The sequence below is a fragment of the Centropristis striata genome, chromosome 10 (genome assembly GCF_030273125.1).
Source record: "Centropristis striata isolate RG_2023a ecotype Rhode Island chromosome 10, C.striata_1.0, whole genome shotgun sequence".
Classification (NCBI taxonomy): Eukaryota; Metazoa; Chordata; class Actinopteri; order Perciformes; family Serranidae; genus Centropristis; species Centropristis striata.
Window position 1 is genome coordinate 2312886 of NC_081526.1, and position 27847 is coordinate 2340732.

Consider the following 27847-nt stretch of genomic DNA (forward strand, 5'->3'; position numbering starts at 1 on the left):
AGATAATTTACAGTCTGCAGATATTTTCCAATCACTGTTAGTCTGCTCTGACTGTGAGGATGAGGATGGAAAGAGACATTTATTAGACGAACATTCATTTATTTTGGATTATAGATGTTAGAAACTGATAGTTTGTGCTTGTAGTAAAACTCTTGCTTTTCTTTTTTGATATAAAAGTCTGTGGAACATCTTTTACACCACCATGAAACTCAAAAACTACAGTTGAATTATTGTTCCATACCAGTTTAATCTAGTACTCTCTGTACAGACACAGATTCTCTGCTAGGACATCTGATATCAAAGTAATATTAATAAAACATATATTTCCATGAGCTGAAGTCGGGGAGAAACTTCTTTCTATCATTTTTATTCCTCTTGGTTCTTAGTGAGCAACACAGAAGCCAGGTTGGTATATTTAAAGGGACAGCGCACACTAAAATCAAGAATACATGTTTTTTATTTTCTCTTACCTGCAGAACTATTTATACATCTAGATTAGTTTTGGTATGAATCTCTGTTGGACGTATTGGCTGTAACGATCATATGTAAATTTAACTTTGAAACTTTTTTTCATTCTGAATTTCTTATTTTAGGCTACTGGTGTAGTTGTTAGCACTGTTGCCTCACAGCAAGAGGGTTGTTGGTTCGACTCTGGCCTGCAGCTCTTCTGTCATTTTGTGTCATTTTTTGAGTGATTTCGTGTCTTTTTTATTCTTTTTTTATTTTATTTTTATTCATTTTGTGTCTTTTTTTAGTCATTTTGTGTCATTTTGGTCATTTTGTGTCTTTTTTTTGTCATTTTGTGTCTTTTTTTAGTCATTTTGTGTCATTTTGGTCATTTTGTGTCTTTTTGTGTCTTTTTTTTTGTCATTTTGTGTCTTTTTTTGGTCCTTTTGTGTCTCTTTTTAGTCATTTTTTGTCTTTTTTCGTCATTTTGTGTCTTTTTTTGGTCCTTTTGTGTCTCTTTTTAGCCATTTGTGTCTTTTTTTTGGTCATTTTGTGTCTTTTTTAGTCATTTTGTGTCTTTTTTTGGTCATTCTTCTGTCATTTTGTGTCATTTTTGTGCCATTTTTTTAGTCATTTTGTGTCTTTTTTAGTCATTTTGTGTCTTTTTTTGGTCATTTTGTGTCTTTTTGGTCATTTTGTGTCTTTTTTAGTCATTTTGTGTCTTTCTTAGTCATTTTGTGTCTTTTTTTGGTCATTTTGTGTCTTTTTGGTCATTTTGTGTCTTTTTTAGTCATTTTGTGTCTTTTTTTTGGTCATTTTGTGTCTTTTTTAGTCATTTTGTGTCTTTTTTTAGTCATTTTGTGTCTTTTCTTTGGCCATTTTGTGTCTTTTTTAGTCATTTTGTGTCTTTTCTTTGGTCATTTTGTGTCTTTTTTAGTCATTTAGTGTCTTTTTTTAGTCCTTTAGTCCAACATAAAATGTGATTTTGAATCTTTTTTTGACTTTCAAAACACTATCATGCTCAATAAAGAATTGTAAATGTGTCAAATGTGACCAAAGGTGTCAAATCTACCATATAAGAGGGTTCCATCCAGTTCTATCATTTGATACTAAATCTATTTGAGCTTGTCTCCAGTTTTACTTGGTATATCATCATCAAACTGAAACTGGCCTCATGGATTATTTGGAGCTTTTGGACTCCACAGGGTTAGTCTTTACAAATCATGAGTGTTAGTTGACTCAGTATTTATTTAGTCGAGGGCAGAACTAGTTTTTTAGGCGCTTTGAGCTCTACAAGTACAGTACCATCGTATTAATATGGTGTAATATAATGTTAATATTTCATGGACACTACCACAGGGCCACATATAGGAGCGTCCCTTAACCCGATATGATGAAACTGCTATTTTAAATATGTTTACAGTGCAGTAACTTAACATATTTCATGCTCTAATGCATGTTTAACAGTATAAATAGGAACACAAAAGAGTTGAAGCAAATAAAAAATAACCACTTACTGTGATTTCTTTTGTTTTCAGTGCAAGAGCAGCAGACCAACATTAATTACAAGAACTAATTTTGTACATTTTTAAACTGCACTTTTAAGATTTCATGCTCAAATGCATGTAGTTGTACTGAGGGCCACTTCAAGTGAGATTTAGATTTATAAATAGCACTACAGGTAATGTGCTTTTTTTTATTTTTAGGTGAACAATCCCTCTAATGATATTCAGTGTAATCTATAGGGGAGTCTAGTAGGATGTGAAGTGTTTTTGACAGGAGGTGTAAAGTGTGAACTGGGAAGTGTTTATATTTATAGACATCATCATGTATTTCTGCTCTTTCTGACCAAAGCTGCATATTAATTAGTGGAGCATGTTGCTACTGCCAGAACTGCTCTCTCTCTCTTGGATCCATGAGAGTCGATGGCATTTAGGATGTGTGTGAATTATCTTCAGGTCTGACTGTGACGGCTCTCTTTTAAATATTAATTTATACAGTTTGGGTTTTCTGCACTGCAAAAAAAGGTGTTTAGTCTAAAACCAGATCAAACAGTAAATCTGAGGGAAATGATCTTGCTGCATGGACAGATAATTTACCTTGACAAGATTTATTAAATTCAGATTATTAAATCTAGAAATAAGCATGTTGAACACTTAAAATAATGAATGAACTCTTAAAACCAGATAAAGTAAAGCTGCCAGCAGTGATGAACTGGCCCGAGCAGATTGACCTGATGATTATTTGGTTCTTACCAAGATAAAAAATTTTTTAGATTATATAATGTTTCTTTCTGTGCCTTTTTTGGTCTTTTTGTGTCTTTTTTTGTGATTTTATGTCTTTTATGTCTTTTTGTGTCTTTGTTTGTCTTTTTTGTTGATTTTACGTCTTTTGTGTCCTTTTTTATGTCTTTTTGTGTCTTTTTTCTCTTTTTTGGTGATTTATCGTCTTTTTGTGTCTTTTTTGTCTTTTTTGGTGATTTTACGTCTTTTGTGTCCTTTTTTATTTCTTTTTTTGTCTTTTGTGTCTTTTTTTGGTGATTTTACGTCTTTTTTATGTCTTTTTGTGTCTTTTTTCTCTTTTTTGGTGATTTTAGGTCTTTTGTGTCCTTTTTTATGTCTTTTTTTGGTCTCTTTGTGTATTTTTTTGGTGATTGTACGTCTGTTATGTCTTTTTTTATGTCTTTTTGTGTCTTTTTTGTCTTTTTTTGGTGATTTTACGTCTTTTGTGTCCTTTTTTATTTCTTTTTTTTTTTGTCTTTTTGTGTCTTTTTTTGGTCATTTTGTGTCTTTTTACATCTTCTTTTGGTCACAAAATAACCAAAAAAAGACAAAAAATGTACAAAAGAGATAAAGTAAAGCTGCCAGCAGTGATGAACTGGCCCGAGCAGAGTGACCTGATGATTATTTGGTTCTTACCAAGATAAAAAAAAACCTTTACATTTAGAAGTGTTAGATCATTTATCTTGTTTTAAGAGTTAATTTCTTATTTTAAGTGTTCAACATGCTTATTTCTAGATTTAATAATCTGAATTTAATAAATCTTGTCAAGGTAAATTATCTGTCCATGCAGCAAGATCATTTCCCTCAGATTTACTGTTTGATCTGGTTTTTAAACACCTTTTTAGCAGTGTGTGCAGGTTTCCTGCTGTCAGAATGTGTCCAGGATGAGACAGTCAGCCGTGTGTTTCCAGGTTGTTTTGGTGTAAACAGTCGTTTGTATTCATGGTAGCGTTCTGTTCCTCAAAGCTTATCATTTTGTTCTTGCAGTTACACAGACTCATTTGTGTGAGGAGCGAACGCTCGACACATCCACTCTGCTCTGCTCTGTAATTGTGTGTCTGTGGAGAGAAGAAGATTATTAAATTACAGAGCACTGTACACTTCACTGTAGGTGTTTTACTCCTCATCACAGCCACGAAGAACCAGGTTCTACAGAGGAAACCTCGTCTCTAACACACTGTAAAAACAGGTCTAAAAACCAGATCAAACAGTAAATCTGAGGGAAATGATCTTGCTGCATGGACAGATAATTTACCTTGACAAGATTTATTAAATTAAGATTATTAAATCTAGAAATGAGCATGTTGAACACTTAAAATAAGAAATTAACTCTTAAAACAAGATAAATTATCTGTAAATATTTAAATTATGTTGTTTTTTTTTAACTTGCTAATAAACAAATAATTGTCAGGTCACTCTGCTCGGGCCAGTTCATTGCTGCTGGCAGCTTTAATTTATCTATTTTTTGTCTTTTTTGGTCATTTTGTGACCAAAAGAAGATGTAAAAAGACACAAAAAAGACAAAAAAAAAGACACAAAAAGACAAAAAAAGACACAAAAAAGATATAAAATGGCCAAAAAGAAACAAAAGACGTAAAATCACCAAAAAGGCACAAGAAAGACACAAAAAGACCAAAAAAAGACACAAAAAAGATATAAAATGGCCAAAAAGAAACAAAAGACGTAAGATTACAAAAAGACATAAAAAGACAAAAAAATACCAAAAAAGACACAAAAAACGTAAAATGACCAAAAAAAGAAACAAAAGATGTAAAATTACCAAAAAGACACAAAAAGACAAAAAACACACAAAAAACAAAAAAGACCCAAAAAGATATAAAATGACTAAAAAGAAACAAAAGACGTAAAATCACAAAAAACACCCAAAAAAAAGATAAAAAAAAAAGACAAAGACAAAAAAAAAAAAAAAAAAAAAAAAAAAACACACAAAAAAGATACAAAAAACGTAAAATCACCAAAAAGACAAGAAAACACAAAAAAAAAAGACACAAAGTTTTTTTTATCTTGGTAAGAACCAAATAATCATCAGGTCACTCTGCTCGGGCCAGTTCATCACTGCTGGCAGCTTTACTTTATCTGGTAAAGATATTAAAGATATAAGAGTTAATTTATTATTTTAAGCGTACAACATGCTTATTTATTATTATTACTTATTATTGCACGATGGACCTTGATTGTACCCCTTTTTTTCCTGTAAGTCGTTTATGGATAAAGCTTCTGCTAAATGACTAAATGTAAATGTAATTTCTAGATTTAATAATCTTATTTTAATAAATCTTGTCAAGGTAAATTATCTGTCCATGCAGCAAGATCATTTCCCTCAGATTTACTGTTTGGTCTGGTTTTTAGACTCTTTTTTACCTTTTTTACAGTGTGAGCTCTAAACCAGACGAACACATCCCGACGATGCGTTCAAAGTTCACGTTATTCTGTGTTTTAGAGTCAACTCATCAACAGGTTAATGACTGAAGATTACACACAGACACACACTCCAGACACAGCGTCCCTGTGGCGCGCTGCACACATGTTGGCGTGCAGAAAGCAGTGTGTGTGATATTGTTTTCACATGTGAGAGGTAATTACTCAGTATGACTAATACACAACAGTCATTTAGTGGCATTATCACTGCCGACGCTAATGGTCCAACCACGACCTGCTATTAATGGAGAGGAGCAACAGAGGAAAACACTCTGATGGGGTCTGGGAGGATGTGTGTGTGTGTGTGTGTGTGTGTGTGTGTGTGTGTGTGTGTGCGTGTGGTGAATATGTTTCCATGTGTGTTGGATATAATGTTACATGATAAAAATGAAGGAAATGAGGTGAAACCAGTCGCTGCCGATCGATCTGAAGACATATGGACGCACGATTTGTAGTTAATGGACTAAAACATGCAAGAACACCATTTATTTTTCTTTTTTTGTTACATTTGGCATAATTTCTGGGTTAAGCATTTCAACAGACGCACATAAGAAATGATGAGGGACATTTTAGCTACACATTGTAAGCCTGCAAGCAGTTAAACCATTTCATGTTAGCGTAACTGTATCCCAAATCTGACACCGTTCGGCTGAGATTCTATCAAAATTTCACATTAACTATGAATATAAATGATCATGATATGCTTCTGATTAATTAAAATGGTGTGAAACTAAAGTCTAACTTCTTATCTTTCGAACTGTATATTATTTTAAACGTGTACGTTAGCCTCGGGTTTACCAAACATCGCCGATGAAACAGAGGATTATTTACATTGCAGCACATAGAGTGTCCGGCTGCAAATGCGTTCAAGGTCTACACAAATGTCAGAATTTACGACGTTGTTCTGAGCTCCAAGTTCAGACTTTCAGTGTAAATTAAACACACCATAAGGCGTTAAGGTAAGAACGTGTTAGACCCGCCTTCAAAATAAAAGCAAACACATGTAGCTTTCAAAATAAGAGCACTTGGATGTGTTAGCAGAATCCACCACAGAATTTGCAAGAAGACTGTCAAAATATGACGCCTTAAATAAAACATAGAAGAACCCTTATTCTCCTTTACAATAACTCATTAAAATATGCAATGATTAAGATGGAATAGTGGCGTTAGAATGTGCGAGAGGCACCAAATTTAGACTTTTAGGGCAAAAATGTCCTCCGGACCCCCAGATTAATTTTTTAAAATACTACTGTTTTGTATAGGGCTACTTTTTTATTTAAAAATAAATGTAAAAATAAATGGCTTGAATCTGCTGTATTATTCATGTTTTATAAAGGGTTTAACCTGAGCCAGAACCACAATTATAATCATATCACAGTCATGCAGGTGTTGGATGATATTTTTTTTAGTTTTTAAGTATCGGAATTGGTATCGGGAGAGAAAAATGGTATCGGGACATCTCTATCAATTATACCTACGCTGGTGGTGGCGATCTTATTCAAAATGACAGTGAAAACACCGGAAAGTGCAGCATTACAGATGTGTCAGATTTGAGATTCAGCCCCTATAGATCTATAGATCCAGGTACAAACATCCACTCACAAAGTGTTTGAGATGGTTTGTTTTGGCCAAGTAGCTTGAAGACACACAGTTTTTTTCTTCAGTCATCCTCTCCTCTTTTATTTCTGTTTCTCTAAATCCACACGATGATTAAAACCAACAGGATGAAGCTCTTATTTGGAGTCTCACTCATCTCCTCTCTCTGCAGGATGAGGTACTGACAGTAATCAGGCGAGTGGACGAGAACTGGGCAGAAGGCATGCTGGGAGACAAGATTGGCATCTTCCCCATTCTCTATGTGGAGGTAAACCCCACAGAAACACACACTAAACACACTCACATATCAGATTATTACAGAAAGAACTCCTGGATTACACTCATCTATCATAGAAAGAGTCAGAAAACATTCTCTTTCTCTACGGGGAAGTGTTTCCTGTCTGCTTCCACCAGGAATTACAGAAATGTTTTGTGTCTGTTGGTGAAGACAACAACTAAAACATCTCTCTGTCTGTGCATTTATATATATGTTTTTTATTTTATTGTTACTTATAATCTGAGTCCTTTGCTATCAGTTTAAAGGTCCATTTTGACCTCCTGAGTGTGTAACAGTCAGCTTCAAGCCAGAGACTCCTTGGAAAGTAACAACTTGATACTTTGGGATTCGTCAGAAAAGACACAAAATCACCCAAAAAAGAATCAAATTGACCACAAAATGATAAAAAAATTACATAAAATTAAGCAAAACAGGACTCAAATTGACCCAAAAATTATCACAAAAAGACACAAAATGCCCCAAAAAATTACATAAAATTAAACAAAAGGTTCAAATTGACCAAAAAAGAAACAAAATGACCAAAAAAGACACAAAATGACCAAAAAAGGAAACAAAATGACCAAAAAAAGGAAACAAAATGACCAAAAAAGACACAAAATGACTAAAAAAGACACAAATTGACCACAAAATGATCAAAAAAAGACACAAATTGACCAAAAAAGACACAAAATTACCCAAAAAAGACACAAAATTACCAAACAAAGACATTAAATCACCAAAAATACTAAAACATATGAACACTTTAACACAGTGGAGACAGAGCTGAAATGAATTGGCGACCCCCAGAAATCATCTCGTCGGGACCCCCAGGTTGAGAATAGCTGCTGTAGAGAAGTTCATATGAATGAACAGAGGATAAAAACATTAATATCAGTGTGTAAACAGCAGCGTGTCCTCCATTAGAGGCTGTAACGGCATCATGGAGTCATGTGAAGCTTGTTTATGGAGTCGTTACTTGATATGGATGAAAATAGGTTGATAAGGCAAATATTTATGTGGGAACAGCAAACGATTGGCTCCCGGTCTAAAGATAGATTGTTTTGTTTAGAGAATCTGTGTTTGCCAAGGACAAGGGCAGTGGGCTGATGATCATAATAATAATAATAATAATAATAAACCAGAGCTGCATATTTTGATGATAATAAGTGTGGAACAGAGAATTATGTGTCTATAAATGTCTTTGAGCTCAGCTCAGATGTTTTGTTCAGTGAGATAAAAAGAGAAGTTGATTGTGTAAAAATGAATGATGCAGAAACTGAGATGACTGTTATGTGACTGTTACATATGAAACATATAAATGATCTATTCTGGCAGAAGAGAATAAATGTTCCTTTTCCTGCATATTGTGGAATTGGCCTCAATAACTCTCAGTTTGGATTTAAAAGTGCTCAAAGAAATGAAGCCAGTTACTTTCCAGTCTTTCTGGGGCATATTCCAGTGTTACGTCCACTGACCAAACCCAGTCAGCAGACAATAACATAACAATCAGAAAATCAAACAAAGTCAAAAGTGATGTGAACAATGATGATTTATTTTACAACAACAAAAGAAAGACACACTAAGGTGGAGGAGGATGGGACAAGTGATTGTGCCAAAAGAAAGTTGAAACAAATATAACAAAAGAAGGCCGATCTAAACTAGCTGTGAAGTGAAACAAACAAACAAAAGGCCGAACTAACTTATCTACAAAAAGGCTTTCAAAACAATACAGGGGTGGCACAACCATGAGGTGCAGAGTAAACAAACGCCCTTTTTACCAACTCTGTACGAGCAAAAGGGACAGAAAGCAACAGTTGATCTTGTGAACGAAGAGAATAAGATCCAGCTTTTCTCAAAGTAATTAAGGTGCAAATGTATGAAGGAAGCAGTCCCTATGTTGTCTTATATATGATTCACAATCTTGCAGTTAGTAATGAAGCTCAAAGAAGCTGATAAACAGGATCAATCATTCTGAGACATTGAGCAGCAACATTCATGTACAAAAGATCTCCGTAATCCAACACAGATACAAATGTTTCAGTGACAAGATACTTTTTTTACATTAAAAGAAAAACAAAACTTAGTTCGATAATAAAAACCCAATTTTAGCCTCAGCTTCTTCACAAGATGTTCTATATGTGGCTTGAAGGTGAGTGAGTCATCACTTAAGACTCCTCAGTATTTATATATATCAACCTCCTCTATGAGTGGACACTGGGGGAACCATTTGAGGCAATTTTTTACTGTTAGAAAACAACGTAAGCTTTGTTTTATCAGCATTGGGAACCAGTTTCAAGTGAATTAATGAGTGTTGCACAGCTACAAAAGCTTTCTGCAAAGATTCAACAGCCTGAACAAGAGTTGATCCACAGCAGTAAATAACTGTGTCGTCAGCATAGAAATGCACATTTGCATCGGACACATTATAACCCAAGTCATTGATATGCATGATAAATAAGAGGGGCCCCAATACAGAACCCTGTGGCACCCCCTTGTGGACAGTAACAAATTCAGAACACAGACCATCATATTTAATGCATTTATAACGATAAATAGTTATTGATGTGAACAGTATTTTTGCAATATTGTTTGTTTTGTTTAGTAGTTTATTTCCTTTTTCCTTTCCCATGTGCTTCATATATGCCTGGAAGCTGTATGAGTCTTGTAATTCCCTGGGGAATGGGCCAAATGTTTGGCATGACATAAATAAAAATAAATGAATGAATATGTTAAAGACAGCACGGACAAATAATCAATGAATCCTCATGTTTCAGATAAACTCAGACAGTTTTATTGTCATTCAAACCGCAGCAAGGACAAACAAAATATAGTTCCCCAGGTCCCAGTTAACGTTACTAAGATTAAAATATAAATATACATATATATAGTGCAAAAATACTTGAATTAAATGGTATTCTAAGCAAGTTTTACATGTTATGTTGTTTTTTAAAGGTAATAATTCATAATTTTTGTCTTGATACACTGAAAAAAAGAAATTTTTTTGGGCCTGTAATTATTATTTCAATAATCTATATAAATTCTACAACCAAATTCGAATTCAGTGCTTTTACTTTAAAACATCAGTTTTTCATGTGGTGCATTACTTAGTGATTGTTTGTTATTATGTGTCCTCAGTTTTGTCTGTAAATTGAATCATATGTTCGAAAAAAGTCTTTTTTTCAGTGTACTTGTGTATTTTCATAAAAAAATAAGTGGTTCTATTAAATAAATATGACTTAGAAACAGCCTGAGTAAAGATTACAAACACTTTCTGTGTGGAAGTAAATGTCACTCCAATTTTTGTCTTGATACAAGGTTTTTTTATTGCTCTTGTGTAAATTCACCCGTGGTGGTAACTAGTGATGTATTATTAATGTTTTCTGGTAATATCTTCCAGCCTCCTGAGCTGAGAAGAGACTCGTTGAGCCTCGTTCTGAGGTCAGCAGACGTTCTAATGATCAGATGGTTTCAGACGCTAGCGGTGTGTTCAGGTCCTTCACTGTTAGCAGACGTGTCTCTACTCTAACAGTCTATTAGTCCTCCTGCAGCAGAGGTCAGAGGTCGCCCTGTCTCACTCTGGTGTTAAATTAAATGACATGTATAATGTTAGAGGCTGTAATAACTCCAGTAGCAGATATACAGTCTTTATTATCCTCCATCCAACATGCTGCTTGGATGGTAACTCTATGGAGTCTTATAGGGCTATTCTGTCCATTTTTTAATCCTTTTCATGTCTTTTTGTGTCTTTGTAAGTCATTTTGTGTCTTTTGTTGTGTCCTTTTTACTTATTTTGTGTCATTTTTTGGTCATTTTGTATATTTTTTTGGTCTTTTTTAGTCATTTCGTGTCTTCTGTGGGGGTTTTTTGGGTCATTTTGTCTTCTCATTTTGTGTCTTTTTTGTTCATTTTGTGTCTTTTGTTTCTTTTTTGGTCATTTTGTGTCTTTTGTTGTGTCTTTTTTACTTATTTTGTTTCTTTTTTTGGTCATTTTGTGTCTTTTTGGTCTTTTTTAGTCATTTCGTGTCTTCTGTGTCTTTTATTTTGTCATTTTGTGTCTTTTTTAGTCCTTTAGTCCAACATAAAATCTGATTTTGAATCTATTTTTAACTTTCAAAACACTATCATGCTCAATAAAGAATTGTAAATGTGTCAAATGTGACCAAAGGTGTCAAATCTACCATATCAGAGGGTTCCATCCAGTTCTATCATTTGATACTAAATCTATTTGAGCTTGTCTCCAGTTTTACTTGGTATATCATCATCAAACTGAAACTGGCCTCATGGAGTTTACAGCCAGAACTTTAGAGGTAAATGTACAGTAGGGCTCCACGCTGCTTTGTTTTATACTCTGATGGAGGCAACAAGTCTGGATTATTTGGAGCTTTTGGAGACTCTCGAGGGTTAATCTGCGTTACAGTTCCGCGTCATGTTTCCTAATCAGGAAGTCTATTTTTTGACGACTTCTCTGTAAGAAATGCAGAAGCAAAACATTCAAATTGCCCCAGAAATATAAATTACATTATGAATGCTGTTTGAAACTCTGCAGAGGTGGAGTTTTTCTTTAAGGGATTTTCTCTCTCAGTGAAAGGATAAAACCCCCAACACCCCAAACATTTTACCATCTTTCATAGTGCCATGGCTGTCAAGAGTGAAATATAGTTTACTTTAATCCTCGCGCAACTGAAAAAATAGCATGCACAATTTGCTCTGCATCACATTTAAGGCTTTTAAGCCGTGCTAAAAAGACAGTGGTAGGAACCTGAAGGATGTGTGTTTCTGTCTTTCTGCCTGTTGTTGAAGCTTCTCTTCTCTTTCTGTCACCACTAAGCTTTCAACGTGCTGATCCTCTCGTGTCCCTGTTGGAAAAAAAACAGTAAATGATGAAACCTTCAAACCGACGGGGAAGAGCTGCTATGAACTGTCTATAAATCTATCTGTAAAGACAGAAGTGTCTGTGTACCGATATGAAACACAGTTATCAATAAATCTACACACCTAATAACCCTAATAACTCACATTATTCATCCATCTGTTTGTGCTGTATGTAAACTTCTTCCCTCCTATTTCTGTGTCTGTATTTATGTCTAATCATGTTGAATGATTCAGTTTCTTTTTCTTATAATAACTATTTATATGTCTCTTTATATCTCAATGTACATACACTTTGTATATTAACCCTTTGGAGTTTGGGGCTATTTTGACTTCTTTTCATTCTGTCTGTATGAACCACTTGTCACAAAAACACACAAAAAACAATTTTTTTTTCATACAAAAAACACATAAAAACACACTAAAGATGACGAAAAAACAAATAAAAACACACATAAAAACACACAAAAAGGGCATAAAAAAACATACTGTTTTTACAAAAACAACACACACAATAAAACACACATAAATGACAAAAAATACAAAAACACACAAATAAAAAATACCGCACAACAAACTACAAAAAACACATAAAAACATAATCAAAACACACAAAAAAATACACAGAAGTTAAAAAAAAATACACAAAAACACACGAAAAATGACTTAAAACACAAATAAAAACATACATAAAAATACATTAAAACACAAAAAAACACACCGAAAACAATTTTTTTTTTTTACAAAAAACAGAAAAAAAAATTTAAAAACCAGACACAAAACACATAAAAAAACACAAAAAATGACAAAAACTACAAAAACACACAAATAAAAAAACGCACAACAAAATACAAAAAACACACATTAAAACACACAAAAATAAAACAAAATTAAACATAAAAGATTACATTAAAATGGTGAATGCAAACTACAGAATTATCTGCAAAAAATATCTGCAAAAAAAGTGAAAATAACACTTTACACTCGGTCGAGGTTTTTTTACTTTGCTGAAAAAGAGTTGATGCACTAAATTGGACATGTAAACTTGTAGAAAAGCCAAAACTTTAGAGGGAAGCTTCATTTTTAGGTTGTGACGTCATGAAGAAGTCTTGCTCCGGCGCTTTAATGGACTCCAGAGGGTTAAAACTACACATTAAGAGTATTAAACCTCATTGTACATCTCACTTTCACACACAACCTCATTTGTCCATAAATGAAAAATCTACTTAATATCCCTCTATATGAATACAGACTTCCTATGGACACTGCACTAGTAATAAAGACAATCAGGCTTTCATGAAGTCCAGAACCAGTCTGTATTTATTAGATATTCATATTTTAGAGAAATTAATTAACATAGAGATCAGAAATAAAGGAAGATTAATGGGATGACTCCTCCTTCATGCTGCTTGTATGAGGCGAGAACTGATTGCTGATTTCTTATTTTTTTTGTGCAATTTATTTTGTAATTTGTAACTTTGGATGGATCTGAATTTATATATATTGGTCGAATAATTAATGATGTTTGAGTTTAATTGAATATGACTATTTGTTAATCTTTTCTGTCTAGATCAGACTATTTCATTTATGTTTAATGCTGGTGGTACTGTAGCTTTAAGAGCCAGCAACCTCAGACGCTAGAAAGTGAGGTCATTGACCTGAGTAGTGAACTCTAGGCTAGCAGTGGAGACACACGGTTTTTTACCGTGTCCTGTCCGGTATTGTTTAGAAAACCAAGTTTGTGGAATTTGAGTGACACTTGTGGAATAAATTTCTATCCTTTTTCTAACATCACCTGGACTTCGAGTGGATTTTTAAGGACAACAGTTTTTGGACACGTGTAAGCCAGGAATACCTGCTAGCCAACATTAGCCACTACATTAGTAAAAAACCTTCTCCTTGTGGATTTGCCTGTGGACCAAGAGTTTGGAGTTTGTGGATTTTGGAACGGAAAGGAAAAGGCTCTCTGCAAGCTCTCAAGTAAGTGCAGCTGCTGTTTGGAAAAAACAGATGTGTGGACGAAGAGCATTATTATGCTAATTAGCGCCGACGACTCGCTAACGACTCACGGACGGTGCGCTAACGATCCGAGGACGGCTATCCTTTGTGAGTGCTTTGAAAGACATTGGAACGCTTTGTTGTATTAAGCTAACAGCAGCTAGCAAGTGGAAAGGGCTAGTCTTGTCTTATGAATAATGGAGGAGGACAATTCAGCCACATTGAAAAAACGATCAGTGAAGCCTACACTCAAAGCTATGGAAGAAGCATTACAGAAGAAAATACGGTCAAGGAAAGCTGTACTGACCCAGCTTACAACAAAAAAGAATGAGATGCGTCATTTGATGGATGATGATGGAAATTTAGAGTTGATCAAGACCAGGTTGGTTGTTGAGTTTAATAAGCTCTTCAGAGAGTTTCAGGAGCTGAACATTTCTGTTAAAGAGTTGTTTCTGCAAGTTACCTCAGAGGAAGAAATGAACAGTGATCAAGAGAAGTGGTTCAAACCAAAATCTGATTCATTCAAGAGCTTCAGTGATGACATTGATGGCTGGATAGCAGATGTCCATGTACGTATGGAGGAAGCAAGAGAAGCTAACGAAGACATTAAACCATGTGATAGCATATCAGAGGCATCTTCAAAAAAGTCCAAAAGGTCTAAGGCAAGCTCCGGTCGTTCTTCTGCCTCTTCGGCACGCTTGAAAGCAGAACTGGAAAGGGCTGCGCTTTTGGCCAAGGCAGCAGCACTGAAAAAGAAGGAAGCCTTGGAGAGGCAAGAAGTAAAGCTGAAGGCTGAGAAAGAAGACCTCGAGCTTCAGACGGCTTTGGCTGCTTCAGACGCTAAACTTAAGATTTTGAAGAAGTTTGAAGAAACTGATGCTCTAAAAAAGGAAGATGAACAATCTAAGCCATTGGAGTATCCGGCTATGACAAAGGACCGTCATAGAGAGTCTGTAACCGGCCATGACGTGACTGCTGAGCATCATGGAAATACAAGACATAAACACAAGTCACCATCACTCTTCAAAGCTGCACAGTTGATTTCATCAGCTACGAGTGACGAAGAAGAAGATGATTCGTCTTTCATCAGCAGTTCTAGTGAAAGTGTAGCAGGTGCTTTGCCCACTGCAAGACGACGTCAAAGGGACATTACAGAATTACTGATCAAGCAACAAAAACTTTCTACTCTACCACCACAAAACATTCCCGTCTTCAGGGGAGATCCGTTGGAATATAGACTCTTTATCAGAGCGTTCGAGCATGGTGTTGAAGGTAAAACAGAGAGCAGCAAGGATCGGTTGTACTTCATGGAGCAATACACCAACGGACAGCCGAGAGAGTTGATTCGGAGTTGCTTACACATGGATCCAGATAAGGGTTATCACAAAGCAAAGAAACTCCTAAAGGAACATTTCGGAAACGAATATAGGATCTCTGTGGCATACATAGACAAAGCTCTAAACTGGCCCGCAATCAAGGCAGACGACAGCGAAGGTCTCAACGCACTGGCTCTCTTCCTTACCAGCTGTAACAACGCAATGTCAGACTTGGATTACATGGAGGAGTTGGATAATGTCGCCAACATGCGCGCCATTGTTAACAAGCTTCCTTACAAATTCAGAGAAAGGTGGAGGAGTGTTGCCTTTGACATCCAGGAGCAAACTGCGAGAAGACCCAAGTTTAAGGATCTCGTCAAGTTTATTAACATGCAGGCTAAGGTTGCACTACACCCTTTGTTTGGAGACATAAAAGACAGCAACAAAGGACAAGTTAAGTCCTCAGTAAACTTCACAACAGAGAGGAAGAGTCACAGGACGACCTTTACTACGTCTGCAACACCAACGAGTAACCAAACAGGTGTTAGCACAGAGTTAAAGCCAAAGCCAAAGAGTCCTACTAGCTCTAGCAGCGCTTTCACCAAGCCCTGTATTTTTTGTCAGGGTGAACACAGCATGGCGCAATGTAAGAGGCTGAGGAAATCGCTTCACAAAGAGAAGATAGACTTTCTCCGTGGCAAAGGACTGTGCTTCAGTTGCTTGAAGCAGGGGCACATGAGCAATTCCTGTGAGGAGAAATTACACTGTGAGGCCTGCTCATTGCTTCATCCCACTGTGTTGCACATAAAAAGCAAAGACAAAGTTGCACCTAGGGGAGAGCCATCAGATGACGGTGAGAAGCAGTCTGTGATCAGTGGGTTTGTGGACAAAGCAAACAATGCATGTTCTGATACTGGGGCCGGGGACACAGACAGTATCCTTGCCATTGTTCCGGTACAAGTAAAAGCAAAGAAAGGCGACAAGGTGGTAACGTCGTATGCCTTCTTGGATCCAGGCAGTACGGCCTCCTTTTGCACCGAAGAGCTTATGAATGAGCTCAACCTTACTGGAAAGAAGATTGACATTCTCCTAACAACCATGGGAGAACAAAAGACTGTTCGCAGCCATGTTGTAACAGGTTTGGAAGTGTGTGGCCTAGAGAGTTGCAACTTTATAGAACTACAGGAAGTTTTCTCTCAAAGGACCATTCCAGCTAACAAAAGGAACATTCCACAACAGGAAGACGTGGACAGATGGCCCCATCTGGAGCAAGTGAGAATCCCCCACATCAACGCAGAAATAGGTCTGCTGATTGGGACCAATGTGCCAAAGGCAATGGAACCAGAAGAGGTCATCAGAAGTGTTGACAATGGACCTTACGCTGTGAGAACTATCCTTGGGTGGACCGTGAATGGATCATTGAGAGACAACAACTGTGAGCCTACTGGAGATGGAAAATACATCACATCCAACAGAATATCAGTGGCTAAACTGGATGAGCTGTGGAACCAACAGTTTAAATACGACTTTCCTGAAAGTAACCAAGAACAGCTGGAGATGTCCCAAGAAGACCTCCAATTCATGGACAGTGTTTCACAGTCTGCCAGGTTGGTAGAGGGGCATTACTGTATTGGTCTACCACTGAAGAAGAAGGACCTTCAAATGCCAAACAATCGTGTTGTAGCAGAACAACGGGCCTTAAATTTGAAGAGGAAACTTCTCAAGAACCATTCGTTCTGTGAGGAGTATGTTGCTTTTATGAATGATATGATCACCAAAGGTTTTGCAATGAAAGTTGCCGACCAAGAGCTGGATCGTAAGGATGGAAAGGTTTGGTACATTCCACACCATGGAGTGTACCATCCTAAAAAACACAAGCTGCGTGTTGTGTACGATTGTGGTGCTTCTTATCGGGGAGTCACGTTGAATGAGGAACTTCTCCAGGGACCAGACCTCACTAGTTCCTTAATTGGAGTTCTCACCAGATTCCGGCAAGAACCTGTGGCTACTATGGCTGATGTGGAGGCCATGTTCCACCAGGTAAGGGTTCCACCAGAAGACGCGGACCTCCTTCGGTTTCTGTGGTGGCCTGGTGGAGACCTGAACCAACCACTGGTGGAATACAGGATGGTCGTGCACCTATTTGGTGCTACTTCATCACCGAGTTGTGCGAGCTACGCCCTCAGACGTTGCGCTGAAGACAACAGGGACCTGTTTGATGCTTCAGTAATCAGCACAGTGTTGCACAACTTCTACGTTGATGACTGCCTTAGGTCAGTCAGCTCCGAAGAAGAGGCGGTGTCGCTCTGTCGTGATCTGAAAGCCATTTGCCAGAAAGGGGGCTTCAAGCTAACAAAATGGGTTAGCAACAGTCGGGTGGTACTGGCAGCTATACCCGAGAAGGAAATGGCAAAGGAAGTAAAGGATCTCGATCTGGATCAAGATTCACTCCCCATGGAAAGAGCATTGGGAGTACAATGGTGCGTTGAGTCCGACCAATTCAAGTTCCGGATTGTCATCCAAGATAAACCTCCCACCAGAAGAAACGTCCTCTCCTTGGTGAGTTCTGTCTACGATCCTTTGGGATTCTTAGCTCCGGTGGTTCTGCCTGCAAAAAAGATCTTGCAAGAGCTCTGTAGGCTAAAGCTCAGCTGGGATGACATGATTCCAGATCATCTTGCACAGCAGTGGTTTGAATGGATCAAAGACCTGCAGTTGCTCACTGACTTTGGAGTTGATCGATGTTTCAAGCCAGCCCACTTTGGAGAGGTCACATATGCTCAGTTGCATCATTTTTGTGATGCGAGTGAAGAGGGCTACGGCACAGTTACCTACCTCGTCCAGCAGAACAGCAAAGGCCAAGTCCATAGCACGTTCGTCATGGGAAAGGCTAGAGTCGCCCCACTCAAGCCCACTACCATCCCGCGCCTGGAATTGACAGCGGCGACTATGGCAGCGCGCATGGATGGACTAATTAGGAAGGAACTGGAGCTACAACTTGCGGACTCCATATTTTGGACAGACAGCACGGCTGTGCTCAAGTATATCAACAACGAAATGACAAGATTCCGCACATTCGTAGCCAATAGGGTGGCGGAAATTCGGAAGGTGTCAACAGGATCTCAATGGAGGCATGTCAGCACACATTCAAACCCTGCTGACTATGCATCAAGAGGACAGAAGGTGAATTCTTTCTTGCAAAATCAAGTCTGGATCTCGGGACCTGTCTTTCTCACCCAGTCGTCTGACAACTGGCCAGAGAACCCTGATCATCCGACAGATCTCAACGCTGCTGATCCAGAGATCAAGAAGAACGTCACCACAAATGCTCTTGCAGTAGGAGAAACGGTTGATGCAATGCAGACGCTCATTGAGTACTACTCCTCATGGATGCGCCTTAAGAAGGCAGTAGCATGGATTCTTAAGGTGAGGAACACTTTGCTCTGCTTGGCTAAGAAGAGAAAGGAACAAAGGATTGCTATTGCACTGTCTAACACAGATAAGGACGAACAAATACGGCAGTTGCATAAGTTTATGGTGAACTACAAGACAAGCCTCAACAAAGTAACCCTCACGGTCGATGATCTGAAAGAGGCTGAACTGGAGGTCATACGCCACTGTCAGACGAAAAGGTTCCAAGAAGAAATCACCTCCTTAAAGAAGGGTGAACCTGTCAAAAGGAGTAGCCACATATACAAGCTAAACCCGGTTCTTCAAGACGGTATTCTGAGAGTTGGGGGCAGGCTCAACCGTGCAGCCATGCCAGAAGAATCCAAGCATCCTGCTATCTTGGCTAAAGACCTACGGGTGTCAGAGCTCATCCTTCAAGAGGTCCACAAGGAAGTAGGTCACAGTGGACGCAACCATGTCCTATCCAAGCTGCGTCTAAAATATTGGATCCCGAATGTCAGTGCAGCAATAAGAAGGGTCCTGTCCAAGTGTCTTGTGTGTCGGCGGCTACATGGTGTCACTGGACAGCAACAAATGGCAGACCTGCCACGAAACAGAGTCTTACCTGACGAACCGCCCTTCACTAGAACCGGAGTAGACTACTTTGGTCCTTTTGAAGCGAAACGAGGAAGAGTTACTGTGAAGAGATACGGTGTTATCTTCACCTGTTTAGCCGTTCGGGCGGTCCACTTAGAGGTGGCAGCGTCCCTAGACACAGACTCCTTCATTAACGCTCTTCGCCGGTTTATCGCACGAAGAGGACAAGTTGTGGAGCTGCGTTCTGACAACGGGACCAATTTTGTTGGGGCAGAGCGAGAGCTCAAAAAGGCCATTCAAGAGTGGAACACCTCCAAAATAGAGGACACATTGCTTCAACAAGGCATAAAATGGATGTTTAATCCCCCAGCAGCCTCTCACCATGGAGGAGTATGGGAGCGTTTAATCAGGTCCATCAGGAAAATCCTCAATGCTACTCTGAGGACTCAGAATCTGGATGAGGAAAGCCTCCAGACGTTTCTGTGCGAAGCTGAGGCCATCATTAATGGGCGACCCATTACTACCCCTTCCAGTGACCCCAACGACTTAGAGGCACTCAGCCCAAATCACCTCCTACTACTGAGGACCAAGCCATCTCTACCTCCAGGACTTTTCAAGGCAGAGGACCTCTATGCACGTCGAAGATGGAGGCAGACCCAATATATGGTGGACCTTTTTTGGAAGCGTTGGGTGAGGGAATATCTGCCTGAGCTCCAGATGCGCCAGAAGTGGTCACGGGTGTCACGTAACTTTGTCCCAGGGGATATTGTTTTGCTGGTGGATGAGACTGCGCCAAGAAACTCATGGGTCATTGGCAAAGTCATTGAAGCATTGCCAGATGAACATGGACTTGTTCGCCGGGTTCGTCTGAAGACTAAGACCAGTGAACTAGTCAGACCCATCACCAAGGTCTGTCTGCTCCTCGAAGCAGTATGAGACAGAGGTAAAGACTAGACTCCTTCAGTAAGTACCAGAGACTTCTTAAGTCAGAAGAAAGAAGACACGACTCTGGATTGTTATTAAGACTTTATTGCCCCAGGGTTATTTTGATTCATGTTGTTTGTAATTGTTTCTAAGTTTAGAGAACAATTAGGGGCCGGATATGTATGAGGCGAGAACTGATTGCTGATTTCTTATTTTTTTTGTGCAATTTATTTTGTAATTTGTAACTTTGGATGGATCTGAATTTATATATATTGGTCGAATAATTAATGATGTTTGAGTTTAATTGAATATGACTATTTGTTAATCTTTTCTGTCTAGATCAGACTATTTCATTTATGTTTAATGCTGGTGGTACTGTAGCTTTAAGAGCCAGCAACCTCAGACGCTAGAAAGTGAGGTCATTGACCTGAGTAGTGAACTCTAGGCTAGCAGTGGAGACACACGGTTTTTTACCGTGTCCTGTCCGGTATTGTTTAGAAAACCAAGTTTGTGGAATTTGAGTGACACTTGTGGAATAAATTTCTATCCTTTTTCTAACATCACCTGGACTTCGAGTGGATTTTTAAGGACAACAGTTTTTGGACACGTGTAAGCCAGGAATACCTGCTAGCCAACATTAGCCACTACACTGCTTTTACACATTATTGTGCTTTTGATGTCTATATATCAGTCCAGATTCATATAAAATCACTCTTCTTCTTCTTCTCATCTATAAAGCTTTTCTTCTTCTCTAGAAACACTTCCCCTTCTCTCTGTTAGAGCCCAGATATCAGCCAATCATGTCTCTGAAATTAGCTCTTTGACCAAACGGCTCTCTGAGGTGCTGCTGATTGAGCCGTAGGCCCAGAGAACACACACACACACACACACACACACACACACACACACACACCGGGGCTGCTATTAGATAGAGATGCATCAATAATTTAGAGTCCTCCATCACTCCGACACAGCAGGGTACAGGCCATGTCGAGTGTGTGTGTGTGTGTGTGTGTGTGTGTGTGTGTGTGTGTGTGTGTGGTGTGTGTGTGTGTCTGCAGTGGGTGTGTGTGTGTGTCTGCAGTGGGAGCTTAATGAGGAGGACCCAGCTGGACTTCTGCTGATCTGTGTGTGTGTGTGTGTGTGTGTGTGTGTGTGTGTGTGTGTATGAAGTATCTCTTCTGTTGTCTCCTTGTGTTAATATGTGGATGCGTACCGTAGATGGTAGATGAGAGGTTTCACTACAGAAACACTCTAAATTGCAGCGTGTGAAGTTATTGTCAGCTGCTCCATCTGAAGTGGTTTTTGCTTTACTGTGTGTCTCCGTAGCTAAAAGTAGAGCAAACTTATTGCTTATTACTCATTACTTAACTAAATTATTATTTATTTTATTTTTATATTTTTTATATTTTTATTTTCTTTTTCATCTAGCTTTTTTACCTTTTATTGTTACTATTTACTTTTTTATTTTACCTTACATTATTTTTATTTATTCTCTCTAATTAATTTCTAACCTGCCACCAGCATTATTATTATTATTATTATTATTATTATTATTACAACAACATTCCAAGTGCTATACTGTGTGTCTCCGTAGCTAAAAGTAGAGCAAACTTTAGACTTATCTTTTTAATTGGCTTTTACTTGAACCATTTTTAAATATTTTTCTGCTCATGCATCTTAGTGTTAGAACATCTTCTCTTTTATTTATTTATTTATTTATTTATTTATTTTCTATTATTAATTAGTCTATATATATAATATTATTTATTTATTATTTTAATCTTTTTATCTAGCTTTTTTACTTTTTATTGTTATTATTATTTACTTTTTAAATTTTTTTTATCTTACCTTACTTTATTTTTTATTTATTTTATCTAATTAATTGCTAACCTGCCACCAGCATTCTTCTTCTTCTTCTTCTTCTTCTTCTTCTTCTTCTTCTTCTTCTTCTTCTTCTTCGTGTTATTAATATATAGTCTTGGTGATTATGTTGTAAATAGTAACAACAATGGCTTAAAAAAGGGTGTAAAAAGTGTTTTCCTTGAACTCTGATAATAACGATGAGCCATAATGGAGAGATTTACGCCTACTTAGCCTGCTGCCCCTGCGACCCGGCCAAGATAAACAGAAGAAATGGATAAATGTCCAACTGAAGGACAAGTTTTGCATCAGCATGTCTTCATTTTCTGCTAATTATCTTTACTGCACATTTAGAAAAAATGCCAGTAATTAATTACAGTCACTAACTGCAAAAAAAATGAGGTTTAATTGTGAGTTTAGTGGGAGTTGTAGGTGGATTTAATGAGTGTTGTTGTTTCTGTGTTTGGTGGCTGTGGGTGTGTTTGTGTGAAAATGTTTCAGTAGTTTGTTGAGTTCATGTTCACCTGGAGTGGATTTCTCTGGTATAAATAGAGTGTAGCAGCCTGACGGGTGGGTGAGCTGAGTGGGCTGCTGGTATCAGTCTAGAGCTGCTGAGGTTCAGCAGGATGTGATGTCATCACATCAGACTAGATAGAGTTCAGATGTTTGTTTCAGCTCTGAGGAGGTTTAGACAGGGGGACAGATCTGATGAGGATCTGGGTCAAACACTGTCACACATGTCAAGGACACCTCTGTGTCTTTCATTCTGCCTGTTATTATTATTATTATTTATTTATTCATTAATTAGTCTATATATATATATATACATATATATACTTTTTAATTATTTATTATTATTTTCATCTTTTTTATCTTGCTTTTTTACTTTATTTATTACTTTATTTTTATTTATTTTCTAACCTGGGGTGTTTGCTTGTTTCTATGTTTAATTATCGTTATTTATTTCATAATTATTATATATATATATATATATATATATATATATATATATATATATATATATATATATATATATATATATATATATCATGCTGTATTAAGTTTTAGTTTTTCATTTTATTTTAATATTTTTATTTATTAATTTATTTTTATCTAACTCTTTTACTTTTTATTGTTATTATTATTAACTTTTTTTTACCTTTCTTTATTTTTATTTATTGTATCTAATTAATTAATCTAATTATCTATGTTTTATTATTATTATTTATTAATTAATTAGTCTATATATATTATCATGCTCTAGTTTTTAATTATTATTTTATTTTAATATTTTAATTGTATTTTTTATATAGCTTTTTTACTTTTTATTGTTATTAATATTTGCTTTTTATTTTTTATACCTTACTTTACTTTTATTTATTTTATCTAATTAATTTCTAACCTGGGGTGTTTGCTTGTTTCTATATTTTATTATTATTATTTATTAATTAATTAATCTATATACATCTTATCATGCTCTACTTTTTAATTATTTATTTTATTTTAATATTTTAGTATATTTATTTCTATTAAAAATTTTTATCCATCTTTTTTTAACTTTTTTATTGTTTTTATTATTTACTTTTTTAATCTTACCTTACTTTATTTTTATTTATTTTATCTAAGTAATTTTTAACCTGCCACCAGCATTATTATTATAATCATTATTTATTTATTTATTTATTTTACCTTAATTAATTACTCTCTATATATATATTATCATGCAACTTTTTTCTACTTTTTAATTATTTATTTTATTGTAATATTTTAATTTTTTTTTTTTATGTGAAGCACATTATGTTACATTTCTTTGGTATGAGAAGTGCTCTACAAATAAAGTCTGATTGATTGATTGATAGATGGGACGATGAAATACAAACCGTTCTATAATAATAATAATAATAACTTTATTTAAATAGCACCTTTTAAAACCAGCAGTTAAGTGTTTGGACAGAGAAACAGTTCATCACCAGGAGATTTATGTCAAACATTGTCGTCCAAGTCAAAGACACGTCTGAGTCTTTCTGCCTGTTTCACTTTATTCATCCTTCTGTCTGCAGCAGGAAGCAGCACACACCTGCCACTGGCTGGCTGTGTGTGTGTGTGTGTGTGTGTGTGTGTGTGTGTGTGTGTGTGTGTGTGTGTGGTTTAGCCTTTCTGCAGTGCAGATCTGGTCTGATCAGCTGGTCTCTCTTCTACCTGGAGACTCAGAACACTGAGTTCAGTTAGCTCCTCTCATAGTAGATGACCTTGGAGATTTCATTCAGCCAAGAGCTCCGAGAGAAGAATAGTCTCTATCAACAACATCTCTCTCACACACTCACACACACACACACACACACACTCACACACACACACACACACACACACACTCCCTCACCTCCTTTGCTGCAGCATGACCGGGCACGATAGCAGTTAAAGAAAAACTGACAAAGCACTCATTGGTTGATTTTGTGTGTGTGTGTGTGTGTGTGTGTGTGTGTGTGTGTGTGTGTCTGTGTGTGTGTGTGTGCGTGTGTGTGTGTGTGTGTGTGAACTTGAATGCATGTGTAAAAGTTACTTGATTTGTTGCAACGCATGTGTTTCCGAGTGCACAAGTGTTTAGCCGCATTGACCTAATGTCTGTGTGTGTGTGTGTGTGTGTGTGTGTGTGTGTGTATGTGTGTGTCTCTATGTGTGTGTGTGTGTGTGTGTGTCCTTTCCTGCCTCATGACAGTTTAACTGACTTGTATCTGCAGCATCAATCCATCATGCTTATTAGCATATGATTTGGCTTTGATTAGCATATCTATTAATATGGAAATGCGACATCACCAACACTGAGCCCAGACGGGTCGGTCCACACACACACACACACACACACACACACACACACACACAGATGACTTTGTCTCCAGGGTTGTTGAGGACTTTGAGGTCCCACTAAGCAGACATGATGATGTTAATGTGTCGCAGGCTGAATCTGAAGATGTTTCTCTGTAATGTGTTCGTTTATGTGTTCGTGTTTGTACATTGGCCTCTGAGTGTGTGTGTGCGCTTGTGTGTGTGTGTGTGTATTAGTGCTGTCTATATATTATCTCAATAGCTGAATTGCATTATTGATACTGATACGTCTTTGATAGGCCGATTTTGGCCAATCTATCAAGTTCTAGTACACACCATCCAAAATAAAGACCCTTTCTCTAGACAACCAGCCTGTCAGTCCGTCCCCAGGGCTTAGTGCTGCTGGAGACCACTGGTGTGTGTGTCTCTAGGGAGGAGCACTTAGACCACTTTCAGCTCACCATTATATTCTAGTGATGTCTGCGTGGAGCTCTGAAAAGTCTATTTTCCAAGTCACAGACTCACTGTGACTTGGAAAATCTCTCTGATATTGTTATGGAGATATGAATTAATGAATTATTATTACTTACTAACCTTATCAGGCTAGAAGATCTAGTTCATATTGCCCAGGCAGCAACTTCCGGGTCTGAGCAGGGAGGCAAACCAGGAAGTGCCTTAAGCTGCTGCAGAAGCATTTTTGTCCATTCATTTTAATACAAAATGAGAAAACTTCTCACTTGATTTATTACCTCAGAAATGTTTTCTATGGTCTCAATCACTGGTAAAAAATCTTCTTCAAGACAATCTGATGTTAATAGTGTAAATAATGGCCCCATTTAGAAGAGAATAGAAGATAAAGAATCATATGATTTGGGGCGGGGCTACCTTTGATTGACAGGTCACTAAAAGGCGAGCCGTCATCAGGAGAGAAGCAGAACAATGCGTATCCACGGCAACGTGTCAATAAAGTTATATATGACGTTATATAGATATAAAAAAGGACGTTTAGCGGGTCTGAAAAGTAGCTAAATATAGCAAAAGATGCTAAGTTGGCAACACTGCTTCACCGGTTTTACAAGGGGAGAAAAACAGCAGAATTAACTCATTTATCATTTTGCGTCTTTTACTGTCATGGTTTAGCAGTTTTTCACCCTAAAATCTACAGACATTTTTTACAGTGTAGAACTAAATGATGCTGCAGAACGGATCCATGCATGTTTTAGCTGAATAAATGCCTCAGCAGATCCTGAGATATCCAACATGGAAGAACATGAGCACATAAAAGAAAAGAAGATGTTGCTGCAGAATGAGGCGGAGGAGGTGGAGGAGGTGGAGGAGGTGGAGGAGCAGCAGCAGGTAGTTGGGAACATTGAGGAGCAGTGTGAGTGTTGCAGTGAGCTGAATTAATGTGCTCTGCTGCTTCTCTGCCTACCTAAACTACCGCCAAGCTCCATAATTGTCTTCCACACCGACTGTTTTCCCATTTACAGCCGAGATGCTCTCAGCCGCGGGGCACAAAACACTTTGCCACAATGTCCTGATAGCTCATATATATACCGGCTTTTTCAGCTTTTATAAAATATTGCAACATGCTGCTGGGCTGAATGTGTATAACAGACATCCTCACAACAGAAAAAAAACTTTCTTCATGATAAAGTGTCACTCCTAATACATTCATAGTGGCAGGTGGTGAGAAAGCAGCTGATTCCTGCAGCTTATAGAAAGAACCAGAGTCCCTTTAACTCAATACACTGGGCCAGACACATTAAAGTGTCAACCTTTTTGAGTCGTGACCCCCAATTTAACATGCATGTTGTCTGCGACCCCCCCTCACTGAACACAATCTCACACACACAGTTCAGATCACCCAAAAAAGACAGAAAATGACCAAAAAAAGGAAACAAAATGACCAAAAAAGACAGAAAATGACCAGAAAAGACAGAAAATGACCAAAAAAGGAAACCAATTGACCAAAAAAGACACAAATTGACCACAACATGATCAAAACACACACTAAATGATCAAAAAAAGACACAAAATGGCCTAAAAAGACACAAAATGATCAAAAAAAGACACAAAATGGCCTAAAAAGACTCAAAATGACCAAAAAAAAGACTCAAAATGACCAAAAAAAGACTCAAAATGACCAAAAATGACTCAAAATGACCAAAAAAAGACATTAAGTGACCAAAAACACAAGAGCACTTTAACACAGTGGAGACAGAGCTGACTTCCAAAATGATTGGCGACCCCCAGAAATCATCTCGCGACCCCAATTGGGGTCCCGACCCCAAGGTTGAGAATAGCTGCCTTAGAGGATTTAAATGTATGAAACTGCATCAATACTGGATGTAATGTGTCCTGGAGTTTAAGGAAAGATTCCTTAGTGAGAAATGAAAAGTATTTAAGAACTTGCCTTTCTTTAAGCATTTTTAATACACAATAATATATTAAAAGATTGTTAAGATTATAATGAGTATTCAAGTCTGATCACACAAGTAATCATATACAAACAGAGTCACACTAAACAGCTGAATAGGGACGAGGGTTGTCACCATACTAAAATGTTCAACTCGATACCGATACTCAGGAAAATATTCAATACTCGATACCACCAGGATAAAAACAAAGACCCCAAAATTTTACAGAAATATTTTTATTAACAAGAAAAATGCAACAGTAAAAATGAACAGAACCACAGGTTAAATATTTATAATAAAATACAGTTGTGCAAAAAGAGTTGTGTTGTGTGTGGACGGTCCCTTTAATTACTTTTTTTGATAATTTTGTGTCTTTTTAAATAATTTTGTGTCTTTTTTTATAATTTTGTGTCTTTTTAAACTAATTTTGTGTCTTTTTAAATAATTTTGTGTCTTTTTTTAAATAATTTTGTGTCTTTTTTTAAATAATTTTGTGTCTTTTTGTTTGTAATTTTGTGTAAAATTTTCTGTAAAATTTTCAACTGGATACCGATACTCAGGAAAATATTCGATACTTGATACCATTTTCGATACCACAACTATAAA

General features: G+C 37.1%; 1 protein-coding gene across 1 annotated transcript in view; it reads left to right on the forward strand.

Annotated features, from left to right (window-relative positions):
• Positions 1-27847, forward strand: part of LOC131979579 (E3 ubiquitin-protein ligase SH3RF3-like) — a 208589-nt gene that overhangs the window by 130741 nt on the left and 50001 nt on the right. Inside the window, exon 3 of the mRNA XM_059343616.1 lies at positions 6937-7032. Within this exon, the coding sequence (XP_059199599.1) occupies positions 6937-7032 (96 nt within the window). The remainder of the gene's footprint in view (positions 1-6936; positions 7033-27847) is intronic.